The following is an 18,387-nucleotide window of genomic DNA, read 5'->3' as shown; positions in this document are numbered from 1 at the left end:
GAACATTATAAACACTTCAAAAAAAAAAGAAAAAAGAAAATCTTGTTTGAGCCTCATCAAAAATAAGTGATTTTCTGCCCCTTCCTTAACTGTAGAATGCTTATCATCTCAAGAAATGAAACATTTGGAGTCCATGAATTCCCCAGCATGGGGGACTAATGAGAGAAATCAGGACCACCTGGTGTTTAAAACCTGATTTTCAGGAGAAAATAAAAATTAAATAAGTGGATTTTGGAGTCCATCTTGCAGTGTAAACAGAAAATGAATTAGAAGATGGGAAGAAAGTGTTAGGGCCAAATGAAATCTTTGCTTCACTAATGGGAATAGTGTTATTTTCCAAGGCCTCACTCCCTGCTAAAGGCTGATTCTGCTTCTATTATGATTCCCTAACAATGGCTTAGAAATAAGAAGGGACAAGAAGAGAATAAATACAACAGCTCATCAGAAGTATGTCATCTTGGAAGTGAGCAATGGCCAGCTAGGGGAGGGGTGAGGTGAGGTTGGTCAGCTTAAGTAGGATTCTGATGCTATATTCAGGGAAGGTGGAAAGTAAGAATAGGGCTGGATACCATGGGAATATGGGAAATAGGTACAAAGTGCCAGAGGTAGTAGCAATGTATTTGGCTATTTCTGGGTTCCCTAGATTGCAAGGAAGTTTCATCTTCTCCTTCTGCCCACTGGAGGGTCTTTTGAGCTAGATCCAACATGGATGATAGGAAGCATAGATTCTAGGATCAAAGAGCTTTAGTTGGAAAGAAATTTAGTGGTCAATCCCCTCATTTAACAGATGGAGAAGCTGAGGATAAGAGGACAAGTGACCTTTCTGATCTCACAGAGAGGACAGAATGAGGATTCCAATTCAGATCATCTAGATTCAATGCTAGTACTCTATTGTACCCAAAATATTTATTTCTATTTTTTCAACTTTCACTGAAGTTTTCTTTTTTTTTCCTCCAGAGGTGGATTCTGAGGAACTATCATAGTTTCTCTCTCTCTCTCTCTCTCTCTCTCTCTCTCTCTCTCTCTCTCTCTCTCTCTCACACACACACACACACACACACACACACACACACACACACACTCCTCTGTATGTTTGTATGTGCTTTGGTCTATATTTATGATTTTCTTGGGAGAGGGAAAGAATGGGAAATTTATGTCACAGCAGACATTTGTCAGAGACATGACCTTAAAAGGCCTTTCTTAATCTAAGGTTGCTTTTCTTTCCATTGAAACATTCTACTTCTTGTCTTACACATGGTAGACACAATCAAATTTATCAATGAAGATGATATGAATTGAATTGACTTGAAGAAAAGACATAACTGATAGCTTGCTTGCCCAGATGATATTAATCTCACTAAACCTTTTTTCTTTTTTTATTAAAGATTTTATTTATTTTGAGTTCTACAATTTTTCCCCTAATCTTATTCCCTCCCCCACCCCCCACAGAAGGCAATCTGTCAGTCTTTACATTGTTACCATGGTATACATTGATCCAAATTGAGTGTGATGAGAGAGAAATCATATCCTTAAGGAAGAAACACAAAGTAAAAGAGATAGCAAGATCAGACAATAAGCTATCAGCTTTCCCCCCAAAATTAAAGGTAATAGTCCTCAATCCTTGTTCAAACTCTGCAGTTCTTTCTCTGGATGCAGATGGTATTCTCCATTGCAGACAGCCTCGAATTGTCCCTGATTGTTGCGCTGATGGAATGAGTGAGTCCTTCAAGGTTGATCATCCCCCGCATGTTGCTGTTAGGGGGTACAGTGTTTTTCTGGTTCTGATCCTCTCACTCAGCATCACTAAACCTTTTCTCTTGCGTTATATGTTGAATAAATGGCAAAATATGAGTTTACAAGGAAAACCAAATTTTATCCACAAATTAGTATGAGTGACCAAATTATGTAATCACTCTAGCAATCACTTTCCTCATCTGTAAATGGGAATAATAATATCAAAGCCTACCTCACAGAGTTACTTGGAGGGTCAAATGAAATAATAGCTTTAAAGTATCTTAGACTCTCTAAAGTATTATGCAAATAGGACCAATTTATTATTATTATTACTGTAAGTGTTATTATTGACAGAATTTTACCTGGGATCCTTCTTAATGAATTTCCTAAATAGTTTCAGGATGACCAGATATGATTCAAAATGATTAAAATACAAAATCCTTATAGAAAAAAGAATAACAATAAATAAATTAATTAATAATAGGAGCTTACAATATTCAGTCAATTAGCTAATTAATTAATACAGTTTTCAGTTGGAGATCTTACAAGAACTTAGAAACCATCGTTTCTTTAAAAGACAAAAATTATCAATACATTTCATTCCAATGCAGCTTTACTTAATGAACATAAAAACTTTATGAAAAGAGTTTTCCTGCAGTTTATCCATTGTTAACAAAAAGGAGCAAGGTATTCTTTCACTTTAACAGCATGATGTCCATGACTACAGTTTTTTTTTTTGTCTTCCAATGTTAATTTTATTTATATCATTTTATCATTGTAGTTGTTGTATATATTATCCTACTGACTCTCGGCATCAGTTTATGCAAGTCTTCTAGATTTCTCTGAATCCTTCACATTCCCTATTATTTGAAGCAGTGTAATTCTCTATTACATTCATAATTTGCTCAACTGTTCCCTAATGACTGGGCACATATATTCTAGTTTTTTTTTTTTTTTTTGGCTTTTTAGTAAGGCAAATGGGGTTAAGTGGCTTGCTCAAGGCCACACAGCTAGGTAATTGTTATGTGTCTGAGGCTGGATTTGAACTCAGCTACTCCTGACTCCAGGGCCAGTGCTCTAACCACTGCACAACCTAGCTGCCCATATTCTAGCTTTTTATTAATAAATATTTGATAATTAATAACATCAAAATATATTAGTAATGTTATTGAAAGTTTCTCTATCTAGGGGTCTTTTTATTATGCTACCAATAACTTAAACTTACTTTCTATTATTCCTCCTGTAGGATCATGCTCATGTGGTTGTTTAACTCATATTTTCCCATGATACTAATTTTCAGGCCTACTCGAGACAGTGATGATGATGAGGATGATGAAAAGAAAGGAAGAGGCTGCACCCTTCAGTACCAGCATGCCATGGTTCGTGTGCTGACACAGTTTGTGGCTGAGTCATTGGATTTAGGAGGACAACTCACCTATATGCTGGGCTCTGATTGGCAGTTTGACATCACGGATCTAGTAAGAGATTTCATGAAAGTGGAAGAACCAAGAATTGCCACTTTACAAGATGGAAGGACATTGGTTGGTCGTGAACAGGGAATAACAACAGTGCAGGTATAAGTAATAAACAAATGAACGCATATATCTATATCTATATCTATATCTATATCTATCTATCTATCTATCTATCTATCTATCTATCTATCTATCTATCCATATATAGCCAGAGAATGATTAATTACATAATCTAAATTCATGAATTTAAATGATTTAAAATTCTTAGAAATTCTGTTAAGTAACATGAAACAAAATTCAAAACAGAAGTAGGAAAAATAACTTTTGGAACTCTTATCCTTGAAATAAGGACTAAAATGGATAATGAATGGAATCTTGTGTCAGACTCCTCCTTACAATAATAGTATTTAGAATTTATAAGGGTCTTCCTATGTGCTGTGTTTGAACAATTAATATCTGATTTAATCCTCACAACAGGTTTGGAAGGTAGATGTTATTCTTACCTCCATTTTACAGATGAGGAAACTGAGGCAAATAGGGTTAAAGCGATTTGATCTCATTTGATCCTCCTCGTAACTCTGTGAGATAGGTGTTATTATTCCCATTTACAGATGAGGAAAGTAATTGTCAGAGTGATTAAGTGATTTGTTCAGAGTCATATAGCTAAGAAATATCAGAACCTGAAGTTAAACAAATCCAATCTGTCACTCATCAAATCACAGAACTAGTAAGTGTCTGAGGTGGATTTAAATTCAGGTCTTTCTGATACAAGACCAAGTGTTCTTTTTATTGAGCCAACCAGCACCATGGTCAATACTTAATAAATTTTTATCAAGTGACTGTTTCTGTGCGAATAGCTCCAGCAATACAGACACCCACCTACCATTCACTACTTTCTAAAGCTACCCTCTTCCCTGATAATTATTATTGACTGACAATCATGAGCTTCATGAAGATACAGCTATATATTTTTTCCAAAATCAAGTACAATTCTGCCAGCTATGTGTAGGTGTGAACTATGCAAGATGTCTTTAAATCAAGAAGGAAAAACCCCATTCATTTGAGCTACAACAAATTCTTTATTTTCAGTACTATGAGTGAGAATGCCATCTGGGTAATTGTGAAGGAGCCTGAACTTTAAAAATGACACCCATCCTTGTCACTTAGTTTTCTTTTTAAGTTTCACTGAAAGCTGTGTGATCAGAATGACTTGATTTGGTCTAGCAGTTTTAGCCTTGCTTTTTCCATACATAATGGTCTACTAGAAATTCACTAAGATAGAAGGACTTCTTTTGAGACCAGATTCTGTGAATCACAAAATTTTCAGTTTGGAGGAGTCTTCAGAGACTATCTAGAACCGATATTAGGGAGGTGAAGGCTCTTTCCTTAGATTGTCTATTATCCTCTTGATTAATTCGAAATATGAGAAGAATTTTTTTGGGGGGGGTAGAGTAAGTGTTTAATAATTATTGGACTGTGTGACCTGATATGAAACCTGGACATTCTTTTTTATAACTTCCCTTCCATGTGACTCAATATGCCTCTTCTAGTCAAAGTAGAATAAGTCTAAATGACCTTCAGACACTTCAAGTTAGCTATCATAGTGTCTCTAGAATCTTCTCTAAGTTAAATATCCTCAGTTTCTTCCTTTGATCCTCATATGCCATTGTCTCAAGGACCTTCATCTTTATCCGAACACCATTAGATTTACTCTAACAAACCTGTGCCCGTATGGTGTTCCAAGAAGCAAATACAATTAATTTTGTTACCATTAATAGTTTGCTATTTTACTTGAATTTTGACAAGCAATTTACTTATGATTATACCATTGGCAGAGCAAAGGGTACATTTATTAGGAAAATATTTATCCCAGTCTCTTTGAAGATTCAGTTCTAAGATCAGTATTATGATTGGAAGACATAATTCTAGGGACTGTAACTGTGATTTGTTTGGTATGAGAAACTCTCAAGAGAAGAAACTCTACAAATCTTTAGAATGTATTGTCTCCGAGAGAGGGTCTTCATCTTTTTGCTCCATGAAACCCCCTTGCCAATTTGGGAAAAGCTATGAGACCTTCTCAGAATCAAGTTTTAAATAACTGAAGGGAATGATAAATTTCACTTAGGGGTTAGCAAAAAATAAGGATCCAATCATTGAGCCAAGTTCAAGGATGCTAGGTTAGAAATCCCTGCTTTAGAGAATTAATTACCTGGAATGCTGAAGAGAGGTTAAGTTCTCTAGCCTAGGATCCTATAAGTTTGCCTCAGAGTTAAGACATTAAACCAAGTCTTCTTGACTTTGAAGGTGCTCTTTATTCACTGTATCACACTGACTCTCTATTATTTTCACATCATTCTTATTAATCATTACATGTTATTCTCATCGTCATCAACTATAGGACTAGAGATTGTAATGAAAATGGTTTGTGGCATTGGGAGAGGGAATTTCTTCATCTGAGAATTCTCTTAGCAGAGAAATCACAAGTCCAATTTTGATCCTTATGCTATTAATACTGCTACTGTTATTATTATTTATAAGCTATAGATACTTGCCGTCCAATTAAATATAACTGTTATTACAGAAGGGAGCTCTGTGCTGGCTGTTACAGAGATCAAAGGAAGGAAATGGGTTGTGCTGATATCTTTAGGATGCTGTCGTCTTCTATTGGCGAAAGTAATTGAACAATTAGGAAATGCTTTTACAGACCATTTTGGCAAGTGCGTTCATTTAGCTGCAAATTAGAAGAACATTTTGGTGGAAACATCAATTATGGGGTTTAAAATGATTGTGACAAAGTTATGATTGAAAAGAAAACATCAGTGATTATCAAGGTCTATTTTCCTCTCTTTGAGAGGTAGCATTGACAGAATGGATAAGAGGGTCAGCCTCGGAGTTGACAAGAACCAGATTCAAGTTCTGTCTCTGATATATACTAGCTGTGTGACCCTGGAGAAAATGCCACTCTCTAAAACTAGAGGTTAAGGATCTGGAGCAATGGAAGTTTCCCCTTTCTGGAGTTCCTATACCAATGAAGTTCAGAATCACTACTCCCACTCCCTCCCCCAACAAAACAAAACACATCTACACATTTCATCTTCATTTATCACTTCCTGCATGAAGAAGAAATCAACTCCACATCATTTATCAAGTCCTAGCAGGGGCTAGGACTTGTTCATGGTGCTGGAGGAGTAAAAACAAAGACAATGAAATATATATCTTGGTGCTTGTTTTTTTCAGGTCCTCTCACCTCTCTCTGATTCAATTTTGGCTGAGAAGACAGTCATAGTACTGGATGACCGGGTTACCATCACAGATCTAGGGGTACAACTTGTGGCTGGCGTATCTCTTTCCTTGCAACCCAACAAAGGAAATAAAAGAGCCATTGTTTCAACAGCATCTGCTCATGATATTCTTCATGCCCCTCAACAGGTAAGATTTCTTTCACTAGGAATTCTGGGCCATGATAAATTCAAGATGGCAGTCTGAAAAATTGAGAAACCTCATTTGATATTCTCCCTGTGCTTATGGGATAAGAAGCTGTATTCCAGTGGAAAACACACTGGAGGATCTATGTCACAGGAGAGCAAATGGATGCAAATCTTGACTGTCACTAAGTTCTTGTATGGTCTTGGGAAAGTCATTTTGTTCTATTTGGCCTGTTTCTTTCTCTGCAAAATGAGGAGGTTAGACTAGTTGACTTCTGAGATCCTATCCAGCTTTAAATCTGTGATCTTAAAGTCCTAAATAACTTCAATCACTCTAGGCTTCAGTTTCTTCCTCTCCAAAATGAGGGGAGTAGTTGACTCTAAAGACCTTTCTAATTCTAAATCGATGATCCTAGAATTCTTAGTCTCTATAATCGTTCTAGGCTTTGGGTTCCTCTATATGCAAAATGCAGAAGATGGACTCACTGAACTCCATGGTCCCTTCCAACCTGATTCTTTGGGGCTAGTTCCAGAATCAGAAACCAAAGACCCCAATCCATATTTACCCATGAATCCCTTCTACAACAAAATAAGGTCTCATCCATGTTTTGAGGGAGGGAGCCACTCTCTCTCTCTCTCTCTCTCTCTCTCTCTCTCTCTCTCTCTCTCTCTCTCTCTTGTCTTCCCCCCTTAAATCATTCATCCCCTTCCACTTTGGAGACCACTGAATCTTGTCAACCTTATCTAAATTTATTCATTTACTGTTCATCCATGTGCTTTCAGTTTGGCTACCTGTTTATCTTCTCTAGTGAAAGTTTCCTATTACAAGACAGGAAGATTGTATTTCTCCACTTTTTTTCCAAAGAAGTGGCCTTTTTTTCCTTTCAATTTTTTATTCTTTCAGATTTCCTTTCAGGTCCTTTTGCAAGCTTGGCTCATTTGTACCAATTTGCTGTTGGTTTACACTATAATTATCCCAGGTCTAAAACACTCCTTTCATTTTTAGACTTTAAAACAGAAATACTTTGAAAAGGGAACTATGAAAGAATCTTGGCTTTCAAGTACCTTAAACTCATAATGTATCCTTTTCTAAGTACCTCAAGTGAGCACCTACATTCCTTTTCCAACACTGACTTCCTAATAAAGTCTGTTTAAAGTGGTATTTTCTGGAGGCGTGGGTTGATTAGTTGCACCTGGAAATGATTCTGATGCTTTGCCTGATATTTCAAAATGGGCTTTGCAAAGGTCAGAGCCAAATTCATTAGTATGTCATGCTATAAATTAATGCAATTTTTAAAAAGTATCCATTAAACAAAAATCACTTGGTCTTTATGCTCATGTAAAGTATATTTTTATTACTAACATTAATTCAATACAATGCAAAAAAGATGCCCCAAATCAGCAACAACCCAACCACCACTAAAACTCACCCCAAATACAATAAATGTATATCGTGCTTATTTTTGTAATTTTGAAAATTAAAAAAAATACAAATACTTTACCAGCAATAATTAATTCTTGGATCATATTCAGTGGTAGCTGGGTGGTGCCCTTGGACTTTTATGATTCCAAGGCTTTGGCAGTTAATGTCACTTCATTAGATGAAATAATATTGTCCACCCAGCCACGACTTCAATCCAAGTGGCCCATTAATCAATCAATTGAGCAATCAAAACGTATTTAGTAAGTGTGTACTGTGTGTCATCTTTACACGCCAGTTTTTAGGGGTAGAAAGAAATCAATTAATCAAGCAATTAATATATATCTATTAAGCATATTTTATAAGCTATATATCTCATAGAGAAGTGGAGCTATACATACAATGAAGGAAGAAACAGTCCCTGCCCCTGAAAAGCTTACATACCATCAGGGCAGACAGCATATTCACATACAAGAAAAAAACAATGTATATACAGTATAATTTGCTGGATGGAATATGTATTTCTGCACAAATATACTAGAAGAAATATAGCATAATGGAAAGAGGACCAACCTTGGGGCTAGGAATTCAAATTTTCAAGTTTTTCTTTTTTTTTAGGTTTTTTGCAAAGCAATGGGGTTAAGTGGCTTGCCCAAGACCAACCAGCTAGGTAATTATTAAGTGTCTGAGACCTGATTTGAACTCAGGTATTCCTGACTCCTGGGTCAATGCTCTATTCATCACGCCACCTAGCTGCCCCCAATTTTTCAAGTTTTATTAAGGTGTTCTCATATACCAGGAAATGTGCAATTTTGAATAGAAAGACAAAGGTGACAGCAGTTCCTGCCTTCAAGGATCTTATATTCACACATAGGGTACATATGTATGTGAATATATGTGTGCATGTGTATACACACATATACCCACATGCATATATATCATGTCACATATCACATATAAGATATATACATATATGTATGTATGTATGTATTTATATAAGCTGTATAATACTTCTAAATGTTTCTCTGAGGTCATAAGATGCAGATAAGTTTTCAATCTACATTGCTATAGAGGGTTACTCAAATCCTGGCATTCCAACTAATGAAATCACGGGTTGGATCCTAAATAAATAAATGCATGAGAACATGAATAATTTCTTCTTACCTGATTTTAATGCCATCTTCTGTTTTCTTTTTCCTTAGGAAGCAATAGTCAGTTCTTGGCTTTTGTTCAGCGATGGTTCAGTGACTCCTTTAGATATTTATGATCCTAAGGATTTTGCTGTCGCTGTCACGTCACTAGATGAGATGGTGGTGTCTGCCCAGCCAAGCCTTCAGTCCAAGTGGCCCATTGTGGTTGCTGAGGGGGAAGGACAAGGACCATTGATCAAGTTAGAAATGATGATCAGTGAACCTTGTCAGAAGACCAAGAGAAAAAGTGTCCTTGCCGTTGGGAAAGGAAGTGTCAGAGTAAAATTTGGGCAGAAAGAGGATGAGAACCAAGGAAGCACCAATGATATCGAGGGTATCAATCGTGAATATCAAGAACACTTCAGTAATTCCATAGAGAGGGAAGGAGACCAGGAGAGGGCTATACAGGAATGGTCCAAACATGGCAGTTCTATTGGCCAAGAAGAAAGTGGCAATAAAACCACAACTCCACAGTCATATCTGGTAGGAAAGGGGAACAAGTTCCTTGAGAATGGCCAACTCCAGAATAATCCAGATGCCTCCACAAGTTTCCCTACCCAAGTGGAGTCACCTGAACCCAATAATCCCAATGATCTTTCACTGACCTCTAGAGGGTTAACAGACTTAGAGATTGGCATGTATGCTCTCCTCTGTGTCTTCTGCCTGGCCATTTTAGTCTTCTTAATCAACTGTGTGGCGTTTGCTTGGAAGTACAGACACAAAAGGTTTTCCGTGAGTGAGCAAGGAAATATACCCCACTCTCATGACTGGGTTTGGCTCGGGAATGAAGTGGAACTCTTGGAGAACCCTGTGGACATCTCTCTTCCATCTGAAGAGTGCACCACCATGCTCGACCGGGGGATGCAGTTCGAAGAGAGCAACTTCCTTCTAAATGGCAGCTCTCAGACAGCATTGCACAGTCAACTCCTTAGGCCTTCCGATTATGTTTATGAGAAAGAACTAAAAAGCGAACCTCTAAATCCAGGCCCAAAAAGGAAACGAGTCAAGTTCACTTCATATACCACTATCCTCCCAGAGGATGGAGGCCCATATACCAACTCTATCCTCTTTGACAGTGATGATAGCATCAAGTGGGTTTGCCCAGATATGAGTCTTGGGGACTCGCAAGAGTTTAGAGACTATATGGAAAGACTGCAAGATCAGATGTAAACTACTTTATTATGTTTGTATTCACCTTTATGCCTTCTGTTTTGGAATGGAGGAGCAGGAAGTCCTGTCAGCAATAGGGGAGGATGAAGCTGAGCTCAAGACGTGGAGGTCTGGATGGACCAATTCACATGCGGGTAGCAGAGCTATGATGGTTTCATTTGAAGCCAGGGCATGACCCTCTCAAAAACTTTGTGGTGGATACTGGAAGGGTTTATGGGGAAGGGGTTTGAGACAGCCATTTTTTGATACTGCCTGGTTCTAGCACAGTGCTAATACAAATAAACTCTGATCTCACGGGACAGTGTGAGATTCATGGCATCTCATGATGGACAGTCATTTGGATTAGAGAGTACCTGGGGGTTGATTTTTTTCCTATTCCTAGTCCTTTGTAAAGCACAGTGGACATTTCCTTGCCCTTGGCCCGAGAATAGACATCTTTGAAAGATAATTGAATGTAGCCATTTCATTTTATTTGTGATGAGCCGTGCTCATGGTTTTTTATATACATTTATACCGACCCCCCCCTAGTTCATGTGGCCTCTGGGTTTCTTTTAGACAATGGAAGAGAAGAAATCTCAAACTTTCCTTTTTGGGGATTCTTTTGATTTGTATAAAAATTTAGTTTATTGTATTTGCCATGCTGTTTATGCTGATTTTTCTCCATGTTGGTATCTTTTTGCTTTTAGGGACATTCTCTAAGAATCGCATTTTCATCTTCTCCTTTTCTTCTTCCTCTCTGGAATCCCTGATAGGAGGCTGAAGGATAGAGAGGATGTCCTCTGGCATCTTTCTACCTAAAGCTTGAAAAGTTTTGAGGGGAGGGGATATTAATGGGGCATTAGTCAGTTTATTTTTGTCCTGGGCAACTGGATTAGGGGGGGGCCTATTTCATGGAGGGAAAATGTCTCGATTAAAACAGCTGTATTTATATAAGCACGCTGTGGTCAACATATTTTATTATCCAAATGGAGAACTAAAATTAGAACTGATATATGCAGAAAAAAAATTGCCTAGGAAATAGCAGAAGATTAAGCTCTCTGTATCCCTTCTCCCCACCCCTTGCAATTATTATTATTATTATTATTATTCTATTATTAATAAAAAAGGTATTCCAATTTATCAATATGTAGAAATCCACCTATACAGTGACTTGGAAAAATATCCATTATCATAATTATGGAAAAGAAAAACCTTTTGTAGCATTTGCACTGAGAGAGAAAAGGGATGGATATTGTTCCAAAAAAAATCATCAGAAAGAAAAGACCATTTCTTAGTTAATGGGACAGTCTTAAGGAAATACAAACAAGCATAAAGATTGGGAATGGAAAGTAGCAAAAGAAAGGAGACAATGGGCCATCTCAGTGTAACTTTTAAACAGAAAAGAAATATTGGAAGAACAGAGTGACTGATCTTCAGTGAAATGGAAATTTATTCTACAACAGGGAAAATATGTCAAGGTCTTTATTTTATTTCTGCTGACACAGGGCAGAGATTGGGCTAGAGTGGCCTCTCTTGGGGTGCTTTTGTGAGCCACTGGTGTTTTCCAATGATGTAAAGTGAGCAGCAGAGAACTGGACAAGACATCTGGTACACTTGTCTCTTTCTAGATAGGTTGATGGCTGATTGAGTTGTTTGAGACTTAATAGTCTTATTTTCATAGATCTCCAGGGACAGATTCTACTAAAAAATCTTCCAACTCTTAATCATATTTGTTGTCAAGAAGGTCTTCCTTAATTTCGTGCTTCCAAAATTATAGGATTTAGTTATACAATGCACAAAGCAGTAGGTAGACTATATACAGGAACCTACTTGGAGAGGAAACTTCAGATAAGTCATTCTGGAGGCCAAATTTCTAGGACTGTTGCATTTGGGGTCAAGATCAGAGATTTAGTAAAATTTGAAAGACCTTTCCTTTTGGCCAAAGAATGAAATTTTGTGACCCTAAGAAGTATTTTTTGTAAAAAGGATTCTCAGTGAGAAGGAAATAAAGTATGGAGAGGAGTAGTAGGGTGGGGGACTCAAGTTAGGCAAGGATTGTCTATGGAGTTATTTGAATTAAAAACTAAGGTAATTCCTGAGGATATGATCCCTATTCAATCAGGTAGTTCAGCTAGAGAAAACAGACATAGTAAAATGGAAAGATTTGCTGCATTTGGAGTCAGAAGACCTGGGTTCAAATCCTAACCCTGATATTTACTATCTTAATGAACTGGGGCAAATAATTTATCTGCTTTTGGCTTCAGTTTCTCCATCCGTACAATAAAGGGAATTTATCAGCAGAATTCTCCATTTCCTCCCAAATATTCTATTTATTGAGCCTAGGAGATTTTGAGATTTAGATTTTAAAGTGGATTCTTCAAATGAGAACAAAAGAAATTTTCATTTCTCTATTTTGAGTCTCTCTCTACTTGGTCTAACCATAAAGAAGGTAAAATAATGAAATTAAACCAGAATAGGCAAGGCCTCCCCCTTCCCTTGGCAACAACAGGATGTGGAAAATTAAATTAAGTACAAATAAACTAAACTAAAACGAAGCCCACTCTTGCACTGAGAATATTAGTTAAAGCAGTTTACAAATTAAGAGCTTTTCCTGGAAAAAAGGTACATGCAACAGGAGGACAAGCACAAAGGTCTTTAGAATTTGGCAGCTGTAGGAGGCTGCATAGAAAAAAGGCACATGGATAAGGATTAAGGAAACCAGAAGTTGGCCTCTGTCATAGACTGCCAATTGTTAATTATAAGAAATCTGAGCCAATTAAAAATGCATTGGAATGCTCCATCCAACCCTACCCCCCAAATTGGATGGAAACTTTGGACTCTTCCTAGGTAATTTATCTTTTCCTATTCCTTAGTTTAATTTTATTTTTTTAAGATTGGATCTCCCTATCTTTCCCAGGATGGGCATGTTGGGATATCTCACAGGATTGGTTCCCATTCTGAACAGCAGAGAAGTTTTGACCTCCTCTTTGGCTGACCTGAGTTAGTTTGCCCATCCTTAAACAACTTGGCAGCCCTCTGCCCTTGAAGCCTCCTCCTAATAATGCTGAGCTCATTAATAATGCTGAAATAGCTTAGTGCATGGCATTTCAGTCCTCCCAGGCCCAGCCTCCCAGGTAGATAGGATTACAGGAGTGTGCATCACATCCTACTCAAGATACTGTTTAAGTAAGATTAAGAGCAGATGGGGATGGATAATTATTTTTAAATACCGTGTACCTTTTAATAACTGGTATCAGGTTATCATATACAAGATCTTACCATAGTTTAGTCTACCCTCCTTGATGATTATTAAAGAAACCGGAGGAAAAAATGCTTTATCTCTCCATAGTCTTCTTAAGTTAGATAATGGAGAGGGAGAAAAAAATTATGGATTAAATAATATACGCTTTCATGCTTGAAATGATTGTAGAACTATATAGACCAGACCAGAGAAAGTCCCTAGACCAGAAATAATAGGAAATAAGTATTTCTTTCCTTTGAGAGTAAAAACTTAGATCTGCTCTCACAAAAGTACTTTTCACTCCACAAGACATCAGGCTCCTAAATTCATAGAATTTCAGAGTTGGGTGGAGGCATGAAGATGTGGAACAAGCAAATAAAAAAAAATATTTCAAGGATTCACCAAATCACAGAATCTCAGATTTGGAGGGGATCTCAGCAGGCACATTCTGTACAAACCCTGCCTGGAAAGAAATCCCCACTGTAGCAGACCATAATATGTTGAGGTTGTCCATTTCATTTTGGGATGGTTTTCATTGTTAGAAGTTTTTCCAAATCATAGCTGGAAATTTGCTGCTTTTTAATTTTCCCACATTACTACTGATTCTGCCTTCTTGACCCAAGCCCTCTTCTATAGGCGAGCCCTTCACATATTTGAAAACAGCTATTCTGACCTCCCTCATTCTAATCTTCTTTTCTCCTGGGCTCTTAAATTTTTCTTATCCTCAGTTCCTTCAACTGTTACTTATTGAGTATGAATTAAGATTCTTCAACATTCTGGTTGCCATTCCCTGGACTCTCTCCAACTATAAATGTCTTTCCTGAATTATGGGATGGTTGAGCCCAGAAACGAACCCATTACTCCAGATGAGGTTGGACCAGGTCAGAGGACAGAGACATTATCCCCTTATTTCTTTATGTCATACTTCTTTTAATAAAGACCTAGAACACATTCATTTACTTATTTACCCACCAATAAACTAACTACAGGCTCTATAAGATAATAGATTTAGAGCTCGAAGGGGCCTTAGAAATCATTTCATCCAATTCACTTATTTTATAGATGAAGAAATTGAGAATCAGAGATTAAATTATTTGTTCAAGGTCATGAATGCAATAAAAAAGTAGCAGAGACCAGATTGGAATCTATATTTTCTTATTTTAAATTCCTTGCTTTTCCCATGACACTATGATGCCTCTTTATAACCAAATCTATCCTTGAATGAGAATCTCACATCCATTTTATTTTCAACGTGACACAGATGAAGCACATAATATGTGCCAGTCACTAATCCTTGGTACTATGGATGCAATCCTTCAAATTAAACAATCCTTCCCCTCAAGGAACTTACATTCTATAGCATCACCAATAAATGATCATCCTGTGAGGGGGAAATCTACTATTCAATTTTTTAAAAGCACTTATTTAGCACCTATTGTTTACAAGGAAACTGTGTTAGGTTGTGGTATACAAAGTCAAAAATGAAGCAGTTCATTTCTAAGAGGAGTTTAGATTCCTTGTACATTCTGCATTTCTTCATCCATTAAAATGAGGGAGATGAACTATCTGGCCATATGGTCCCTTCCAACTCTAATTCTATGATCCTATGACTTCCCAAAATGGTCTGTCAATCAATCCTTCAATTAAGAAGTTTTTGTTAAGTATCTACTTTATGATCAGTAGTGATGATTGGTTGATCTTAGTGGTCAAACCTATAAGCTAAAAAACAATCTTTTATATGACTAGAGACTGTATTTTCCTATCTCACTCACGTTGGAAGTGCAGGAGCTATTCATAGCCACAAAAATGTTAATATGGCTGCTAATCTCTGATTTAGACTTGAATTGTTTGTCTTTTCTCATGTAGCCTGTTGTTCCCTCCCCTTCCTGGGACTTTCCATATTGGTGTTGGACTTAGTATGGAAACATGAAAGCTACTGAACCCAAACAAGCTAGTTACCCTAGTACCATGAGTCACATAGGTATTCAACACTATGTCTGGCTTAACATGATTTTCCAACAACCAAGGATACAGATGAAGGACAGGAAGGGAAAGAAGCATGCAAATTGTCTAGAAACCAGAAGCATGAGCTTCCTACAAATTTAAGATGAGATTTGAAGGAAAATTGATCACCCCATTAGATAGAAAGGTAAGGGAAAACTAAAATGCTTCCCTCTTTTTTCTTTTCCTTTTTAGATTTTAGGATACAACATGGGATCTTTTCCAATTGTTGTATAGAGTGAGAAAAAGGAAAACTGCTTTTGTGAGAATTTTACTTTGCATATTGGCCAAGTTAGCATAGTGAAAATTAGAGCATCTGTCCCATTGCCACATCTGTTTAATAATCATTTATTTTATCTTCTCTTTCCTTTTCATTCCTTTTTGGTTGCAATTTCTGCTTTAAAATTTTGCTAAGGGAGTCATAAGGTCATTGATTTAGAATTAGGAAAGATCTTAGGGAATCATGCAGTCCAAAGGTGTCATACTCAAATAGAAATGAATCCCTGAGACTTGGAAAACCACAAGCTAACATTATCTATGTCATATTGTATGATTGATTTTGTCAAACTTTTTCAATTACATTTTAATCTGGTTTTAATTACACTGAGGACTTTTGAGGGATTTGAATTTGATACCTTTGATGTAGTCTAATCTTTTTATTTTCCTAAAACCCAGTGGGGTAGAGTGACTTGTCCTAAGTCACACAACTAATATGTGCCACTGTTATTATGTACATTATGTCAAATGGCATCTATATACATAAATGTATGTATGTATGTTGAAAGAAAAATTTGAACCCAGGTTCTTGAATCCTACTGCAGAGCCAGCACTCCTTGCACTGCCCCCATTGAACTCCCCTGGAGTCAAAGAATCACGTTAATTAATGACAGGAAAGGACTTTCACTAGTATCTGGTTCAATCCCTTCTACAGATGGAAAAAAACTGAGGTCTAGAAAGGCTCAGTGACTAATCCAGTTAGGAAATGGCATAACCCAGTCTAGCAGGGGTCTCCTTACTAATCTACTCACTATCTTTTCTACAACAGTGCATTGTCTAACTATCCAAAAGGATCATTCAGATCAAACAAAGGGACTTTTAACCTGAAATATCCACACAATTGAGATGAAAAAAAAATGTGAGTTATCTCAGTGCTTGACCCAGTTCTCTTCTCCATTAGATGTGTGTGGGTATAGACATGACTTAAATGGTAAGTATGCAGAGAAATGTGTATTATAGCTTAAAGCCAAGCACCATTTTATATAACACATAGAAAGGAAGGGTGGCATTATGGGCAGAGTATTTAGATTAGACATTAGAAAGACATGGGTTTACGTCCCTTCTCCTCCACTTATTCAGTTTGTGACCCTGGCTAAGCTGCTAGATCTTGGTGAGCTTCAGACATATATCTACTAAGTCATAGTGGTAGTTCATATGCATTGAGAGAGGGAATTTCCCATGTAGGAGTCTACCATGCAGTTGATTGGAGATCTACATCCTTCCTGTATAGTACATTATATGAACAAATACATAACCTATGAGGTATTTTAAATGGACAATGGTAAAGTTATTCTAAAAGCATACATTGATTTTTTTTTCTTTTTTGAACTTAATGCACACAACATAGCCAAGATGCCAAAAGGTATATTGGAACGGAAGCATTTGGAGAGAATAATGTGCAAGGCAGCAAGATGACAGTGTACATACATCACCCCTTGAAATATTTAAATGGAAGAGGTAAATTGTTAAGTTACAACCACTTGAAATGCAAGGAATTCAACAATTCTGACCTGGAAAGAAAACAGTTTTTTTTTTTTTTGGTTGGGGTTATTGGTAGTGATGCTGAGGTCTTTAAGCCTCATTTTTCATTGTTCTCTGGAATATGTTTTTGCTTCCTCTCCCTCCTCCCCTTGAAATATTTCAGAAATAAAGTTTTCCAATATAAAGGTGTCTTCTAACCACAGGGTAAGTCATCATTTTTAACATGGAAATAAACATTTAAACATTCTTCAATTCTGTTTCATTATTTTAACCATAAAAATGTTACCCTTTTATTCCAGCCATTTGTAAGGATGACAGGATGCAGCCCATAATGAGAAGAGACAGATATGTTTTTAAGATGGCGTGAAGGTCTCTTCATCACCTGCCCCCAAACTCCAGCCAATGGGAAGAAATAGAGAAGCAGTCAGTGAACATTTCAGGAGCCAGAAGGGAAAGGACTAGTTAATCCTAGGATTTTACTGTGAATCCACTCAGTGGATTTCATTCTGTCTTGTCTGCATTCTATTGTAGCAGTTAGGAAGAAGGAGCTAACTGCTGTTCCATTAAGGTTTTCAGAGAATAAAAATATTAGAGAGCATCACCTAGTGAAGAAAACAATAGGATAGAAATCAGGGAGACCTGTATTCAAGTCTTAACAAACACTAGGTATAGGCTGATGAATGTGTCAGTTTTCAGCCCCATTGGTCATCCTCAAAAGCTGTCAGTTAGAGATGATTGGAACTGCTCTGTATCACTGGAGGTAATTTCCACATTGGAAGTTTCTTCCACATTTAATAGTCAACCTTTATAAGGCCTAGAAAGTGTACAAAGTTCTTTACACATTTTCATCTCATTGGATCTTCACAATAACCCTGTGATGCATTATTTTTATCCCAATTTGACAGATGAGAAAACTGGCAGAAAGGATACATGACTTGTCCAGTCATACAGTTAAGTAAGCGTCTAAGGTGGTATTTGAATTTAAGTTGTCCTG

General features: G+C 37.0%; 1 protein-coding gene across 2 annotated transcripts in view; it reads left to right on the top strand.

Moving 5' to 3' along the window:
* The window catches only part of TMEM132B (transmembrane protein 132B), a 676,739-nt gene extending 658,887 nt beyond the window's left edge, over positions 1-17,852 (top strand). The window contains exons 6-8 of one of the 2 annotated variants that reach the window (XM_074205372.1): positions 3,035-3,308; positions 6,447-6,638; positions 9,257-17,852. In XM_074205372.1, coding sequence (XP_074061473.1) covers positions 3,035-3,308; positions 6,447-6,638; positions 9,257-10,414 — 1,624 coding nt within the window. In that variant the 3' untranslated portion in view covers positions 10,415-17,852. The remainder of the gene's footprint in view (positions 1-3,034; positions 3,309-6,446; positions 6,639-9,256) is intronic. The other variant, XM_074205371.1, reaches the window with a different exon arrangement.
* Positions 17,853-18,387: the final 535 nt, after the last annotated feature.

Source organism: Macrotis lagotis, chromosome X, assembly GCF_037893015.1.
Source record: "Macrotis lagotis isolate mMagLag1 chromosome X, bilby.v1.9.chrom.fasta, whole genome shotgun sequence".
Lineage (NCBI taxonomy): Eukaryota > Metazoa > Chordata > Mammalia > Peramelemorphia > Peramelidae > Macrotis > Macrotis lagotis.
This window is presented reverse-complemented; position numbering and strand designations above follow the sequence as displayed.